The sequence below is a fragment of the Epinephelus lanceolatus genome, chromosome 11, assembly GCF_041903045.1.
Source record: "Epinephelus lanceolatus isolate andai-2023 chromosome 11, ASM4190304v1, whole genome shotgun sequence".
Classification (NCBI taxonomy): Eukaryota; Metazoa; Chordata; class Actinopteri; order Perciformes; family Serranidae; genus Epinephelus; species Epinephelus lanceolatus.
Genome location: NC_135744.1, coordinates 18,533,993 through 18,551,311, shown reverse-complemented (window position 1 = coordinate 18,551,311; position 17,319 = coordinate 18,533,993). Strand labels below are relative to the sequence as shown.

The window sequence follows — 17,319 nt, the reverse complement described above, 5'->3', positions numbered from 1 at the left end:
CGGACCTGAACCCAGTCGAGATGGTTTGGGGTGAGCTGGACCGCAGAGTGAAGGCAAAGGGGCCAACAAGTGCTAAACACCTCTGGGAACTCCTTCAAGACTGTTGGAAAACCATTTCAGGTGACTACCTCTTGAAGCTCATGGAGAGAATGCCAAGAGTGTGCAAAGCAGTAATCAGAGCAAAGGGTGGCTATTTTGAAGAAACTAGAATATAAAACATGTTTTCAGTTATTTCACCTTTTTTTGTTAAGTACATAACTCCACATGTGTTCATTCATAGTTTTGATGCCTTCAGTGAGAATCTACAATGTAAATAGTCATGAAAATAAAGAAAACGCATTGAATGAGAAGGTGTGTCCAAACTTTTGGCCTGTACTGTACGTGAGATCATAGATATTACTGGACAATAGCTAATAAATGTGTGTGAATGTGTGAATTACTTAAAGTTACAGCAGATCACCCTCAGTGTTCTAATCTGGCAAAATGGCGGACAACTTTCAGATTTTAACATCACTGATTAAAAAGATTAATCCAATGATGGACAATATTTGGTTAATGCTACCTCTGCCCTCGTCAGGTTCAGAAGAACTGCATCCCTGGTGAAATGTTTTCAGAATTTTGGCATTGACTTGGTACTGAAATATTGTCTTTTGTGACCTCCCCAATAGGAACACACACACATACACACACAAAAGTGTTACATCTAAACACCTGTGTTCACTGAAGACAGAGTTGTCCAACACAATCTTCTCCAGCAGCTCAATGAGCTCGTTGGGCAGGTCTGCGGTCATGAAGGCCTTGACTGTGACTGATACTTCCTCTGGGTCCTGGGTTTCTGACAGCGCTGTCTGCACCACCTGAGGGCAGAGGAGTAGAGGCTTAGAGAGGCACTAGGGAGCTGTATAAATGAGATAACACTTGTTTTGTGTATACTTTACCTGGTCAATGAGTGGGCGTCTGAAGGGGTTGGTCTCCAGCAGCACACTAGCCCACAGGTCAGGGTCTTTACGGCGCACGAGGTAGCGAGACAAACTCTTGAACAGGGAGTTCTCATTGCAGACCTGATATGAAAAGAACAAAAATTAGAATTCCTGCTGCTACAGTGAAGGTGGTTTAACGTACTACATCAAAAAAGGTGCAGTGGAACAAGAGAAATTTAGATCCACAAACGAAAATTCATTCTCACATTGATCAACTCCTGGTCACACTGTCCCCTCTCGTAGGCCACACAGGCAAGGTGGGGGTCTCTCTTCTCGCAGTACTTTCCCACCACGCGGCTGTCGTAGAACGGGTTCTCCCTCAGGAAGCGTTCAGGGTTGTTGTTGCTGTCAATGTAGATCTTGGCCAGAGCATTGTGGGTGGCGGGTTCCTCGCAGCCTTCGTGGATACGAGACTCCAGCCAGGGCAGCAGCAGCTTCAGTCTGCAGGAGAAAAAGTATGTCAGGATGTTTGCGGAGATGCAGTGTGAGCAGTCAGATAGGGATGAAGCACGATTCAAACCCTACTTGGAGCACTAGATAAACACGGCTCTCCATGTGGGGATCCGTGTTAGACTTAGCAAGTCACAGATTCCTCGTAAGATCACTGTTATAATAAAGTTACAGAAAGTAAGACAATCAAGTTAAATAAACCTCTTAATTGATCTACATCACTGTGACTACTGGCTAACTCTCTCTTGATGATTAACCTTTTCGAACTTGAAGTCAAAACTTCACCCTTATCTGGTAAAACAAAATTACTTAAAACTTTTTCTTAGTAACGTTATGAAACATGTAAGTGGAATATTGCAGCACCTGTTCCTCTTTTCCACCTCAGCAACCAGCTCATCAGTGGAGAACTGTCCCCTGACGACCAGGATCAGGCTCTTGATGACATCCTCGGAGCAGTCCACGTCTAAGAGTCCACCAACCACAACAGGCAGACGGCTGGGATTCACCTGAGACACACGTTTAACAATAAAACCCATGAATTTATTACTGTAATACGAGGATGTAGTGTAATTGTGATGCATTTGAATGCATCTCCATTGAGCCTTACCTTCTGAACATAGATCTCAATGTACTTTTGGAGGTTGTTGCGGTACAGGTAGAGGACCAGGTCGTGGACAAAGTCAAAGCGGTCACAGACGATGATGAGTGGTAGCTGGTCGGTGAGTTTGGCCTCCTGTCGTCACACACAGTGGAGGGATAGAGGCCACGTTCAGTAAGAGACACAACAAACAAAACTGCTCTAAACAAGCCACACAACATCAACCAACCTTTGTGCAACAGGGTTGATCTTTTACCACTGCACTTAGAACGTGTTTACATGTATTTTTCATATAGAATATAGACTTTTTATTCTCAGTCACTGAAAACGAAATATAAGATATCATTTTCCAGCTACGTCAACCCTCCTTAAAAGGGCAAGTTTGGTATTTTTCAACCTGTTTCCCGTGTTTTTGTGTCTAAGTGGCTTATGGGAACAATAGCCTTTTAAGTGGGGCAGTATTGAGAGACAGCATGGCAGCCAGCAGCAGCAAAACGGGCTGTAGGGTTGGGTCGGTATGAGAAAAAAAAAAAAAAAACAGTCCGGTTTTTATAAAAAAACCACATCAAGTCGGTAATACCGGATTTTCGCCACTTAGGGGCACAATTGACTCATTTAAAATAAAAATGACCTTAGGACAACAGAGTGACAGTAACAAGTTGTTTCTTTTATTCCTTACAAATAAATTTTGCAGCTTACTCAATCAGTGCAAACAAGGGTTGCCTCCAACAGTCTTTTGTGTGACACTGATGCGCAGAGCGGAGTCCGCGCGGTCGTGCTTTGCGCGCACAGGGCTTGCGGACATCCACTTTTACCGGGCGGACCTCCGCAACGTCTGCTCCGCGTACATTCTGTCCAAGTATGCGGTCCGGTTGGTCTCAAAAAATAAAACCCGGTCCAAGACGGAGTACCGGACTGAACTGGTATTACCGAGAACCGAACCGACCCAACCCTAACAGGCTGCCGTGTAATCTTTTGTAATTTTTGTCCGCTTTTTATTTTCACTGACAGGCTCGGATTAATATTTTAAGATCCCAACAGAGATACATCTTTTTTTTAAAGAGTAAGATCCTCTTCGTTGAACGAGAGACAGCACCAAAATCGCTTTTGCCAAACCCACCAGACTCCATTTAAATAAACAGCGATTCTATAATCATAACACATTCATTAATTCAAAGTTAAAATAAACTAAATAAAACTCACAAAAACCATCTTGGTTTGTCTTTACACTGTTCAAACAATCAATGACTCTAGTTTGGTTTAAATTAACTGCTAATTCAACCAGTTAAATGTAAAAATATGATGCCTCTATACACACTAAAATTACTGTTTATTTATATGGAGTCTGGTGATTCTGATGCTGTTTCTGGTTAAACAAAAAGGATCTTATTCTTTTAACAAAAAGGTCTATCTCTGTAGGGATCCTTTGCATAAGCTGCCAAACACTTACATTACTAATCTGAGCCTGTCAGTGGCAAAAACAACACCTTCACTGGACGTACTATATACGTACTATACTGATGGTGCACAAATACCCCAAGTGGTTACATTATAGCCCGTTTAACTGCTGCCAGCTGCAGAACTGTGTCTCAATACTGAACTAATTTCAAAACAGTTGTCTTCATTCGTCACTTAGACACAAAAACATGGGACAACAGGGTCCAGGTTGAAAAATACAGAAGTTACCCTTTAAGTGATTAAAAATATACACATTTAAAACAATATCAATGAGGGGAAATAAAAGGTTCGTCACTACAACAAATGGGTGTCACATTGCAAAATTAGTGTGTTTCACAGTAGAGTCACAGAACAAAACCTCTAAATACTCTAAAGTAGCTTTCTTACTTTTTCGCAGGAGGAGAGCTGCCAGTTGTCGGGTCAACACTAGACAGCACTACCCACTAGTCCTCTGTACCACAACGCTGCTATCCACACTCATACAGGATTAACAAACTGGGATTGTGCACCTTGTCTGTGTCATCCAACAACATGCTCCACTGACTAGAGGCTCGTATTACAGGACACTATACACACAGACACCTTCAATGTTTCCAAATACGGAGTACAGGACCCTGACTTGTTCAGCATTAACTGCAATTACACACAGAACATCTAATGAATGACTAGGACTACATAAAGCTATGTAGTATGGGTGTATGGATCGTGGTGTATTAAGTATATACTACTCCATACGAATCCCAGTTTCAATCCTGTGCCTGAAGTTCAGGGGTAAGGGTGAAAGCAAAAAAAGAAGGGAGAGGTCCTGTGCTGTGGGGAGGGATGGATTTACCTGATACATGTCCTGCCATTCCAAAGACAGAGGAGGAAAAGCACAAAACATAATTGACTGCTGGGGATCTGCTAGTGACAGTGATCATTTTCTAATCTATAAAAAGGGGTCAAAATATTTAAGTCTTTTCTTTTAATAGCATTTTAAAGCACTTCAAACGATATGTGGTGAATGCAAAATTGCAACACTCGAAAATTTTGCTTCAAAGGGATAGTTCAGATTTTTTTTGAAGCGGGGCTGTATGATGTACTATTTTTTCTCAGCCTACAAAAATCACTATCAGTTTAAGTGTAGACTGTATTTAGAATATTTTCACTGCTGTACCTTGCCATTAGAAAGCCCTTTTTGACAGGGAACTGGAGCCATTATCTATGCTCTCCTTACAGCCAACAGACTCCTTTGACAAAAACAGTAATTTTACTTCACAGACCATGGGAGTTGCTGGTCTATTGCTGCCTCGATCAATTAGTTTGTGTTACTGTGCGACTTTGGTGCATGAAAGGGTTAGTTCAGATTCACTGAAGTCACACAATTAAGTGGGATTTATACTTCTGCGTTGAATTGATGCCCTACATATGGTGTAAGCTCTGCGTAGACATGTTGCTTATGCCGTGGCATAGGCCGTGGCCTGACCTGCACATCACGAGAAATGTTACTACAAGTTGTGGTGTGCAGACCTCCTGTTCATTTTTGTAAGCTGAAAACCATTTCCCTCTGCAGAAACTAAGCTTTTATCTACTTCTATTTCACAGATAAGAAACAATAAATTGCAAAGACAACAAAACCCCCACAAAATAATGTCTGAAGTCTTACGTGTGATTTATCCTGGCTTCATATTTGAGGAGGAAAGTCTGCTAGGCACGAGGCATATTTATGCAATCTAAAATGTCACAGGTGTAAGCTAATAACATAATGTAAGCATGTTGTATATGAGGAAAAAAGGTAACACACTGACTAGAGAAGTACGTCAAACAACCCCACTCCAAAACACATAATTCAAACTATCCTCTCACCACAAACATGGTGTTAAATCCTGAAAAAGCTGTTGTGGTTTAGACAAGATTTAACAGTGAAAAAAGCAACAGAGTGGATCAGAACAGAGAGAGATAAGTAAATCTCATGAGTAAAGAATAGAAAGATAGGAGCAGATGTAAGATGTCAGCGTTTGATCACTCCAGCTGTCCCTGCGGCTTTACCTTGAGGAAATTCTTGACGCGCTCAGGGTCATAGCAGTTGCTCTCTCTACAGATCCTCTCCACCTCTTTGATCTGGCCCGTCTTGCAGGCGGCCTGGATGTATTTGAAATGAACTTCAGGGTCCTGACTGAAGTTGACAATAGAGCCCAGGAAGTAGAAGAGACCTGAGAGACACAGAGAAGTCATTTACCACTCTAATGATAGCATTATAGATCCAGTAATACATCCTAAAGATATTAAAGACATTAAAAATTTAGCTCCGTGACTGCAGTTTTGCTCCTCTCCATTAACCTTTATGCTTCATTATTCCAGTAATAGCTGAGGTGAACTAAATCACCTCCAGGACATTCTGCTCAATCTATTGATTGTCTGGCCTCTGCGCTGCTCTGGCCTACTTTACTAATTGATATTTTGGGGACATCTGTCATCAAGTGCGTGACCGCATGAACACAACTGAAGGACGAGTCAAATACCACTTAGTGTTAATTTGTCAGGTATTTTTTAATTAGTCTCAGTCCTGTCAATACTTGTTTTAAGTCAAGTGTCAATTAACTAAAAGTTTGGTGCTTTTTAGCCTTAGTCAAAGAAACCCATGACTATTTTAGTTCAATCTAGTCAAACATAAACCAATAATTTTGTCATCTTATCCAAACTTATTTTAGATCAAATTTCATGTTATCATTACCTGATTGCTTTAGAGCTATGATGGGGCCCAAAATTCAAGTTCAACCCTACATGAACCCAGAAATACTTTTGCTTTTTTCAGGAGGAAAAGTAAATATACAAAAGAGAAAATAATACAGGTCTCTCTGTGTGACAGTTATAGTCATCTGTGCAAAGCTCAGTGCACTGTATAGTTATATGGGTTACAATACATATAATTTGCATTGATGATTTTCAGTGATCGAGTTCCTCAAGTTTCTTGAGGAACTGTTTCAGTCCAGTCTGATTTTTTGATCACAGTGTTTCACTAAAAAGAGATTGAAACATCAAATCATGCCATATGCCAGTGTAAAGTTTGTGATCTCACCCTCAAAACTCTTGAAGGACTCAAAGAGCTCGGTGAGAGACTGTGTGGTGAGCTGTTCATGGTACTTGGAGGCCACCTGCACACAGATCTGCAGGTTCTGGCGGATGTTGGCTGACAGCATGGCCCTGAGGCACTCCAGAGAGTCCTCCACCGACAGGGAGCCAAAGAAGTTCACCAGCCACTGGAGGGGGAGGAGGGGATGTTAGTTTAAGTGATAGGTCATACAATATCTACCATGGATTAATGAACAATTCCACGATAGGCAATGAAAAAGAAAAATAGCGTCTAGTTTTAATTTCACTCAGTCAGTAAATTAAGCCTACCTCTGGGTTGAGCAGGTGTGTGTGCACCACAGCACGCTTGATGTCATAGAGGTCAGTGTAGTGCTCCAGCGCCCTTTGCAGGAGTCCAGCCTTCTCACACAGCTGGGCGATGTGGGCACGATCATAGTTGGTAAACATTTGGTTGCCCAGGATAGCGTCAGCAACCTGCACCCATCACATGAAGCATGAAAAAAAAGTTAGGGAAAAAAAGTGCATCCCAGATCTATTAATTGGATTCTGTTTAGTGAAGTATGTGTCGACCTGTGGAGCGTGCATGAGGTTCATCTCCAGCAGGCGAGTCTGCAGTGGTCCTTCTGAGGGTCTGTTGTTCTTCAGAGCATCCAGGAGGAAGGAGGTGCACTGCTGGATCAGGTTGTACTCCATGAATACATCCACGATCTGTACAGACATGGAGACACAAAGCAGACCACTCAAGAGAGGAAACATGCGTCACCTGCTGCTAAAACCCTGACAGAAATACAACTTGTCAAAACCTTTCCTTGAACAAAATATAGCCAGGGTAAACTACAGGCTAAACTGCCAAGCATGCTCATGCTACAGCTGATAGACAGTAAGTAGTACACTGCCAAACTTTTCCCAGATGAAACTCACACTCTAGAATTTTTTGTTCAGAGTTCATGAATAGTAGACATTTATAAACCATTCTGACTGTTTGGGTCACAGGGCTGTGTATGTATATTGCATACCGAACTGAACGTCCTATCCCAAAACCGTTAGGGATGAATACATGTTAAGTTACAACCCTAAAAGTAGCACCGCACTGTCGCTATCAGTGCACAAAACCTCCCTCCAACATGAACATACTACTCCCACTACAGTCTCCTAAAACTCTGCACCACTTACAGGATTTAACCTGAGATGCAGTAAGACCACATACTTTTTTGAAGCTGCTTAAAAGCCACTTACAGTGAAAAGAGAAAGTTGGCTGAATACAACACATTCCCTCTTTTGAAGACTGAACAAAGTCTTCGACGCTATGTTTTACTCTTCTTACCTGCCAGTGCAGCACTGTAGGCAACAGAAAGCTGTGTCAGCAGTTGATATTTGCAGTGCAGAGTGTCTGCAGCAGCAGGAAGCAAAGGAAGAGGTGCATTTCCTTTATACTACAGGATAGCTGAGGTTCACAGATGTTGGCATGTCGTATGACACAGTCAAATACATTGTCCAGTTTCAAGGAAAGTTTGGGGTCGACTTGTTGGCTGCAGATTTGGGATTTAAGAGGGCCACAATTTTTATCTTAATTGAGAAAAAGTTAGGTCCTAACCTCAAAGACTCTGCAGCACAACCCAATCCACCCTGTGCTGCAGGGCAACAGCTGATTTTTAAACTCCAACTAAACTGATGTTGTTTAGTTTCAATCATAATAAGACAGAGAGTAAGAAAAGTCCATGTATTCCTGATGGATCACTTAAAATCCCTCTTCCTTCTTCTGACCTGTGTGATGTCAGCCAGCGGTTCTTCATCCTGGACCAGCATCTGGGCAAACTGCAGGCCTTGTTCTGGGTTGATTCGCATTACATTCCTGAGCAGAAAGATCCAGTCTGGAGTGTAGCCCACCTGCAACAAAAAAGTTGATGCATCGACGTTACAATCACATTTCAGTGCCAATGTTTAAATCCATTAATTTAGGTGATTAAGTCCAACAAAAAAGGCTCTTATTTTCATTATACTTCTTTGAGACACACAACTTCATTAAAGTGTGAAACATTTTTTACCTTTACCTCTCAATTATTGGCCATGCATTTCATCATTTGTGAATTATGAAACCTCTGAGGGCTTAAATCTCATCTCAGCCGGACACACATACCTTCTTGGCGTACAGGACGATCTTTGGGAACTGACCAGTCTCTGCAAAGCACTGGATGACCTTGTTGGGGACGTTGGCCCTCAGGTAGACGCTGAGAGCCAAGGTGGGATCCACTGCCTTCACCAGGTCACCCAGTTCCTCTGAACACTCCAACTGAAATACAGGACAAGTAACATCAGCATTGGAAACAATATTAGCAGTTGTGTCGGTACAGCTAGAAAATACCGCTGTTATCTGAGGTTTTTTTGTACTTAAAATCTTGTCGCCCACTCACAGTCGACACTTACGTTTAAACATCAAGGAATTTAGTCGTTAGGAACGTCCCTACTCAGAACCACCCAAATCTACAGTTTCAAAGGGCAACGTCACAAATTCCTTGCATAACAGATGTTCACACATGATCCAATATCATAGGCGGGTCATGTAAACAAACAGGCAGCTCAGGAAGAGCGTCTTCCTGTGATTGGAGGCTGAGATGGAGATATACAATACCTTGTCTTCCTTCAGCCACTTCTCCAGGAGCTGCTTACGTCCCTGCTGGAGGACAGGCCTGCAGAGCTCGAGGGACTCAAACTTGTTGAGCTGGCCCTGGTCCAACAGGATACCAAAGTACTGCAGCAAGGGGGAGGTCTGGCCTGGCTGAGTCGGAACGCTCTGGAAGCGACGGATGGTGTCTGGGGTTCGCAGGATGCCCTGAGAGGGGAAAGATCAACTGAAGGTAAGAGGAGAGCTAAATGGCTCACACAAGGAAAAACAAGTGGGTTGAATATAATGCAATCCAATAATATAACCCTGCGATTAATAAAATAATGTGGATCTTTTATTACACTTTGTTCAGACTATGTTAGAGAGATGCTGATTGGCCCCATGCTGACAAGAGGAGTACCTTTGGTGCATTGGCAGAAACCTTGGCGGCCTCAGAGTAGTTTCCAGCAGCAAACAGGGTGTTGAACTTGCGTGCAAAGAGCTCTTCACCACCGGCGAGGTTGTTACGGACAGCTAAGCGGAGAGCCAGATCTGGATTCTGGAGCACATTAGTGATGTAGGGGATGATGTTTTCCTCTTCCACACAGACTGACAGCACCTGTGTTACAGGGAAAATAGACAATGTTGCAGTACATTACACAAGAGATGAGATGACAGTGACATCATGCTGACAGCTTTTATCCTCTTTAAAAGCTCTTTGAATAATTCTGATGGAAAAATTGGTCCTGCACTGCTTGTTATGTGTCCCTTTTTACCTTTCTGGTGATCAGTGAAGTACTCGGTGTATTTATTACTGAGTACGAACCATGGTGGTATCAACAAAAAACACTGGCCTTGATCTCAATAAGCCACGTCATCTTAAAAATATATCAGCAACCAACCTATGTGTGCTTTTCCAAATCTCTGTTGCTGTCTTCAAATGGGGTCATGTTGACCGTGTTCACAGTCCATATGAACGCCTCCTTCTTGTGGTATTCACAACCTCTCAAGTGGAAATTCTCTGAAAGCTTCGAGTTCACGAGCTGTGCCGTGTTTGCTGACATTTTCAGAAATGGCGGAGACCACAGAAGTTCATTTTTTGTTGGATGGCGAGTAAATATATTGTTATTTTAGTCATATGCAGTTTTTCTTCAGAATTTTATATGTCTGAGGAAAATGATGATATTCCCAATGGCCTCATCCTTTTCCTCTGTCATTATGCCTCTGCATTTCCTGCACCTCCTCCACTTGCAAGCTTGCTAAATTGTTAGCCTTGGTGGCTTCGAGATGCCAACAGTACCATTTAAAATGTATTATGTGTGTGAAGACTGTGACAGTACTCCGCTGACATCTTTTAAGCATGTTCAAATTTTGGTTTCCCTTTTAACATAGATGAGCCTAGCACACAGTATATTTAAATATAACAGGAAGGAGGAGAGTTGATCAAGGTTCTGCCTGGTTCCGGGCTTGCTTAATGGTTATTGGAGCATAGGGCAAAAAGGGGTGGGGCTTAGGAAGGGCAACTAGGCCAACGAAGTCGATCTGCAGTAACTCAAGGCATGGATCTAAATGAAGCATGATGTTAAATGCACTGCTTCCTAACCCCCACCCCCACAATGTTTATCAAGGATCTGAGTTAAAGCTAGACCAATACAGATGGATGGTCTTTTTTTTTTTCCCTTAGATACATTTAAACAACATTGGAATAAACCAACACATTCCTTATTAACATTGTGTGCCAGAAATTAGCAGAGTGGGAGAGCTCAGCTGAACATAACTGTGGGCAACGGCACTAAACTCCATTAAATGCTGTCTGGCCCTGGTTTGTGGCTGCTGAATGCAAATGTATTATTAGTGGGTCAGTGTAACGCATGGCTTTTGTGAGCAGTCTGGCAACAGAGACTGAAAGGAGAATGAGTTGAATGAAAAGAGCTGGGTGGAGAAAAGGGGAGGGGGACGAAGGAGAAAGACAGCCAGTGTTGGCCCCTCTACAAACAAGCCCAGCAGGTCAGTGCCCCGGCTTTTAACACGGGTGACTAGACCTCATTCTTCCTGCCACTAAAGCAGAATCACTTATACTAATGTGGGCGGACTAATTGGGGGCAGTTGAAATAAGAAATGGACAGAAAAGAGGGAGTATAAATAGGTCCCTTAGTGGAGACTCTAGTCAGTATGTAGGTGTGGTCAGGGTAGAGAATACAGCAACTGAAAGAGATGAAGAGGCTAACATTAAAGTCAGGAATCACAACAAATAGGAACGTGGCAGCTTCAATAAATCCTCTTCAAAAGTAAGCCAGTGATTGAGTGGGGAAAAATTGTTCTAAATGTAACACTTCCGTCTGAAGGCAATGACCAGAGTCTGATGGAAAAGGAGACAAACCTGGCAGAACAAGTGTTCTCAACAAGAGAGCACAGAGCGACAGATGACACATGAGCTGTCGTATCAAGTGATACACATACACACACACACACACACACACACACACAGAACAGTAAAACTGCAGGGCAGACATCACAGGTCTCTGCCATGCTCATGACGTGGAAGATAAGGTGGAGGTTGTGATTGGATGAGAGGACCAGCACTAAGAGGATTGAGGGCACCAGGCTGTGCCTCCCGCTTGACATCATGTGCTGATGGGTGGTGGGCCCTCGCTTTCTCTCACTCCCTTCCCTTCTCTGTCCCTCTCTGCTTTGCCACTGCAGCTATCATTATTGCATGTCAACGTCAGGCCAGGTCTGGCACATACACACTGCCTAGTCTGAGTATCAGACATCCTGATGCTGAGACTCAAAACACACAAGCAGGCTCTAGTCCATAGCTCCCAATTAGAAAACTGCTGACAAGTTTTAAAATATTACTGTAACTCAAATTTTCCTGTTTTGTTTTTCTGTTGCCATCAATTGCATGTTGGTTGAAACATGATGTAATGTTACAGTAGCTGCATCCTAAAGAACGAGTAAGAGACACTGCTCAGTAGACGGTGAGAGAGAGAGATGGAGAGATTGGCCGGATAAACAGTGTGTAGATCAGCATTTTCACATCCAATCTCAAAACCCACTGACTTTTGGTCTGACGATGATAAGCCTCTGGGGGTGAGGGTCTTTTTTTTTTTTGGAACGATCCAGTGTAGCCAGTGGATCTCTAAGCCATGACTTCATCTTTCTTCCGTACGCCACGAGTCACTTCAGCTAATCTCTACAAATATACATCTGCATATGAGTGCAAAAACATTCAAAACAGAAGCTAATATAAAGCTGAGTCATCATCATATGATGATGGGTTCCGAGACTGCATTTCTGCCAATGTGTTCCACCTCGCCGAATGAACTGCTTACCTGATTGGTCAATACGACTCATACGACTTATTTCGACCAAACCAGAGTTGGTGACTGTTGGACTAACTAATTGGAAAACTACCAAGACTAATTAAGACGGCTGAATGAAGTGTGTTTTGTGACGAGTTAAGAAGGCAATTACACTAACGCTTCTTTTAGTTTCCTGAGAGAGTAATAAATAAAATATATTAGACAGATAAAAATTTGTTTATGCAAGTCCTGATGTTTGTTGACCAAAGACAGCAGCAGATTTAAAAGAAATGTATGGGAAAAGCATTGTTTTAATGTACCAAGTATCAGATTACCAATATCATTGGTAACCAACCCACTCAACTGGAGGCACTGACACTGGCCTATTATCTCTCAGATCACTGCCTCCGTGTTTCTGTGCATGTGATGTGTGTACACACACGCATACGCACTTCAGTGCCCTGCCATACAGCGAGATCTGTCACTGCCTCAGATCAGCTTTCCTCTCTTCACTCAATTATTCATGTGGTGTGTGGCCTGGCTGGAACATTATTAATCAGCTGACTGGATCCAGTTCTCCTCTCTGGTTCAGCTTTACAAAAGCAGTAAGATACAACCCTCTCCCGACTCTCTGTGTGAAACACTACACCTTGGATTATTTATAATGTGTCCTGGAAAAGTCTGAGCTTGCCTGATGACGACAGACAAACAAGGAGTTGTTGTTATAAGCACATGCAACAATGGATGTTGATTTTGTGCTTGTTTACATTCATTCACCTGTGTCAGATTTGCTGTACATGAGATTGCTGATGACATAAGGGTTGAATAATAAAGAGGTGGTTCTGATGTGGCTGTGTGATAGAGTCAACAGAAAAATTGTACTTTGACATTTCCAAGACTGAGCAGCCATGCTAAAACATACATTTAATTTTCTTGAACACCCACAGGTTGAGTAAAGGTTGACCTTCTTACCTGTCCCTTCCTGTTGACTCCAATGATGCCTGCGGTGGCCTCATGTGGAGCGGTAACAAAGATGGTCTCTCCGCTGATGCGGTTCATGTAGATGCAGGTGCCGGTCTCCAAATCATACAAATGAATGTAGCCATATTTGGTTATGAGGAAAACCACATCTTGCTTGGAGCTTATCTGTCAGAAACCAAAGATGAAATGTTGGGTCAGTAAATCTGATTAAGGTAACCTCACAAAAACTTATGTGGTTGATTTTGCTTTATCAGTCTGACTGATTTCACTTTGTATGAGTGTCACTTTTTATTTGATAGTTAAACTCTTGTTCAAATGTGGGAAAAAATTAAATATCTGAACTGTAATGACGTGTTCGAACTCAAGATTTACAGTCTAAAAGTGCAACAGACTGTCTGAAGTAGTTTGTCTGGAGGTCCAGCAGAGGGTGCTCTTAAAATTTATTCATGCCATATTGATTAAGCTAATGAATAAAAATGGATGAGGACACTAGCGAGCAAAGCTGTGCTGATGGGATAATCGTGATGCCGAAGGACCTGAGAAGCAGCGTCTGGATATGTTTTGGGTTTTATATCGTAATACGGAAAAATCAGCAAAGACATGGCTGTTTGCTGACTTTACACAAAGCAGCTGCCTTCACAATGACAACAAATCTGAGGATTCACTTGCTAGTTGCAACACAAGCGAGGCAGCAAAAATGAGTGGAGCAACGCCATTTGTACAACCTCATCTGACTGCATACTTGCCAATGCTCCTGATTTACCCAGGAGACAGGAGTTCTACCGAATTTCTCCGAACTTGCTGCTAAATTCTAACAACTTTTTTCCCCTTTTTGTTATCACAACCTGTTTCTGGCACTGGACAGCATGTATAAGCTTTACGACTCTAAATGTCTACTGTTTCCACTCTGACAACAACACAGCTGCGCCGAATGTCATTTCTTGGCATACATGTGACGTAGTAAACAAGCTGCTTTCACCTCGTCCTCCTCAGTGAGTGAGAGATGGAGAGAAAAATGCAGAGTACTGAGAGAAAGAAATATCCTCTGTATTTTCAAAGTCTCAAGGTTGGCAAGTATGTCTGACTGTCTACTCGAGACTCACTTTTTGGGAGAAGGTTTTTGGGAATAATGACAGAACTGGAGCTAAATTTTCAAAACACACCACAGTCTCAAGACACACTGCAGTTGTACAACAGAGCAGATGAAAATATATAGACTATATTGAAGGGAAAGACACACTCTTTGTCTCTTAATGCAGCTCAAATTCCTTCAAACTTTACTCTTTGAAAAGAGACAACCCTAGTGTGATTCAGGTGGTCAATTCTGTAAACGTGCTCCACACCTGCATGGCCACAGGAAAGTCATTCTGGGCTTCTGGAGGGAAGAACACATCCACTGCTTTCTTTGGAAATGGTTGGTTTCCAGTTGGTGGGGTCCCCACTTCAATGATATGCAACTGTGTCACGCAGAAAAAAACACAAGTTAGAAATAGACTCAGATTTTGCTACGAGACTGACATTAAAATCTGCTTCCTCTGTTACGTTACAACACCAGTCACCTTCCCTCCAGCCTGCCCTCTGACAGCGAAGCAAAACAAAGTTGACTCCTCTGAATTCCCCTCCATCTTGAACTGGGCGAAGCTGGCAGCATGGCCTTCAATGGGCTGGGACACCTTTCTGTCAACTGAGTAGAGCTGCATGGCTCCAACCACCCGATTTTGCTGAAAAGGGCAAAACAACACATTAGTATGTATAAAAACATACATATATAACTGACTGGCTAACCATTGCTAAAGCTACTGTGTATCTATGGCTATCTATGAATGCTAAATATTATCTGCGATGACGGCATGTTTCAGTCTTGACCTACTTAACTTTACATATCTGGTATTAAACTTTACTTGCCTGGGCTGAGATGCCAATGAGCAGGAGCCACTTCTGCTTGGCGTCAGTGCGGTAGTTGATGATCTGGCAGCCTGCCAGGCTAGAGTGGCGGTCAAAGACTTTCACAGGCTGTGAGTCACCCTCCATGCTCCAGTGGTAGACAGCAGTGTCAGTCACAAGTGCAACTGTGTTAAGGGAGATCCACTTCCAGAAGGTAACATCGTCCGTCATGGTGTGTGCCTTCATCTTGCTCTTCATCTCGATGTTGAAGATCTGAAGGGTTTTGGCGGCTAGAGAGTGGAGAAAGGAGGGCAGGAACCAGGCCCAAGAGGAATGTTATAGCATCTGGTGACAGTGTGTCCACACATTCACAGAAAACACAAAGTTTCAACAGAAAAGGGAGATTCAAGTTTGAAAAATTGGTAGTCATGACACAGAGGTCATCAAGCAACGACGTCATGACTGATAGAAAGGGGATGCCATACATGCTGTAGTCGGAAATAGTGTCATATCTGAAGTGTAGTGAGACCACTGGCATAGGAAAATGGAATAAGTGACTTAAAGTCAAGTCAATCAAGTGCACTTCGAGCAAGTAAATGTATCTATTCCAAACTATATTGGTACATGATGAACTGGCAGGCCAATAAGAACATGTAACTGCAGAGCTGTCTAATGCCATATACAATTATTAGTGACTGAAAAAGTTAAGAATAAGGAAAAACGTTCTTTGTAATGTGCATTAACAAGCACGAAATAAGACAAAAAAGGTTACAGATGCTGCTTGGAGGCTATAAATGACTGAATACATGCTTACCTCTTGGACCAATTTCAAAAATTGTTGCTCCCATTACTCACTTAGATACAAAAATATGGGAAAATAAGGTCCAAGCTGAAAAACACCTACGTTTCCCTTTAAGAATACTCACTAATAAACACAGTATTTTACTGTAAACTGACCACAGCTCTTTAAAAATGGTTTGATAAATGTACTCAGTAGATGTCATGTATTGTCATGTCCGACTACTTGGCCCACCCCATAATACGGACAGCCTTCATTGAGAGAAACAAAGCGGACAGAGGGTAGAAGCAAGAAACAAACAACTCACAAAAAAGGCAAACACATCTGCATCTGAGTCCAATATATAGCGGTGGAATACGACAGTTGGAGTACAACAGATAAAAGCACAATTAAGGGGGAAGGGTGAACTATTTTGGACAAGAGTTGCAGGAAAGGTTTCCAATAATGATTATGGTTGACTGACAACAACTTAAGTTTGTCCTGATAACAGATCATTCACTAAATGTTCAAAAAAGGTTCACTCACCTGCATTTTTTTGTTTATTAGTAAAGGTTAATTTAGTGAGCTAAAGCTGAATTAAGAAGCAGTGTGACTTCCTTGTTTGCTCATTATTCAATTCTCATCAACAAAGTGAGAAAAAAAGCAAAGATTGTTGTGTTAGCACAACTGTCGAGATCATTTTGCCATCACTAAGCCATGGGATCAGAGTACAATAAGCGATATGGCGAATGGATCACTTGCAGCAGCAGCCAAATTTCAAAGAGCAAGCAAAGGGATTTGTAATTGAATTATGATCAGCTGTCGAAGTGTGTGTGTGTGCACATTGTGTCCATCCTTCAGACACGGTTACATGAAGAGGTTAAGGCTCGATACTGTGTCACGTGACAAGGTCAGCTGAGAAGCATCATAATGGTAGACTGAGCAGGGAGGACAGTGGGGGGAGAAAGAGTGAGGAACAATCTGACCCTACGCTGCATAATGAGTGAGAGAAAGACAGGTGCTACTACTTAATCCAATATAGATCTGGAGCTCTCCATACACTGTTGAGCTACTGAGACTGTTACTTTTCACAAAGTCATAACATAAAGTCTGTAATCACACAACTCATTTTAAAGCTCAATTGCACTTCTTCCAATTTATTCAGTTTTTTTGCGGTAAGCATTTTCTTAGCCGTCCTAATCACAAGAGGA

The 17,319-nt window shown here is 42.3% G+C and overlaps 1 protein-coding gene across 1 annotated transcript in view; it reads right to left on the bottom strand.

The window, feature by feature from the left end:
• Positions 1-17,319, bottom strand: part of cltca (clathrin, heavy chain a (Hc)) — a 48,328-nt gene that overhangs the window by 12,076 nt on the left and 18,933 nt on the right. The window contains exons 3-19 of the mRNA XM_033649458.2: positions 15,352-15,620; positions 15,006-15,167; positions 14,790-14,903; positions 13,438-13,611; positions 9,582-9,779; positions 9,188-9,388; positions 8,696-8,848; positions 8,323-8,445; positions 7,129-7,266; positions 6,868-7,032; positions 6,545-6,725; positions 5,515-5,678; positions 2,038-2,163; positions 1,794-1,936; positions 1,187-1,421; positions 939-1,061; positions 712-857 (exon numbers count right to left, since the gene is read on the bottom strand). Of these exons, the coding sequence (XP_033505349.2) occupies positions 712-857; positions 939-1,061; positions 1,187-1,421; positions 1,794-1,936; positions 2,038-2,163; positions 5,515-5,678; positions 6,545-6,725; positions 6,868-7,032; positions 7,129-7,266; positions 8,323-8,445; positions 8,696-8,848; positions 9,188-9,388; positions 9,582-9,779; positions 13,438-13,611; positions 14,790-14,903; positions 15,006-15,167; positions 15,352-15,620 (2,815 nt within the window). The remainder of the gene's footprint in view (positions 1-711; positions 858-938; positions 1,062-1,186; positions 1,422-1,793; positions 1,937-2,037; positions 2,164-5,514; positions 5,679-6,544; positions 6,726-6,867; positions 7,033-7,128; positions 7,267-8,322; positions 8,446-8,695; positions 8,849-9,187; positions 9,389-9,581; positions 9,780-13,437; positions 13,612-14,789; positions 14,904-15,005; positions 15,168-15,351; positions 15,621-17,319) is intronic.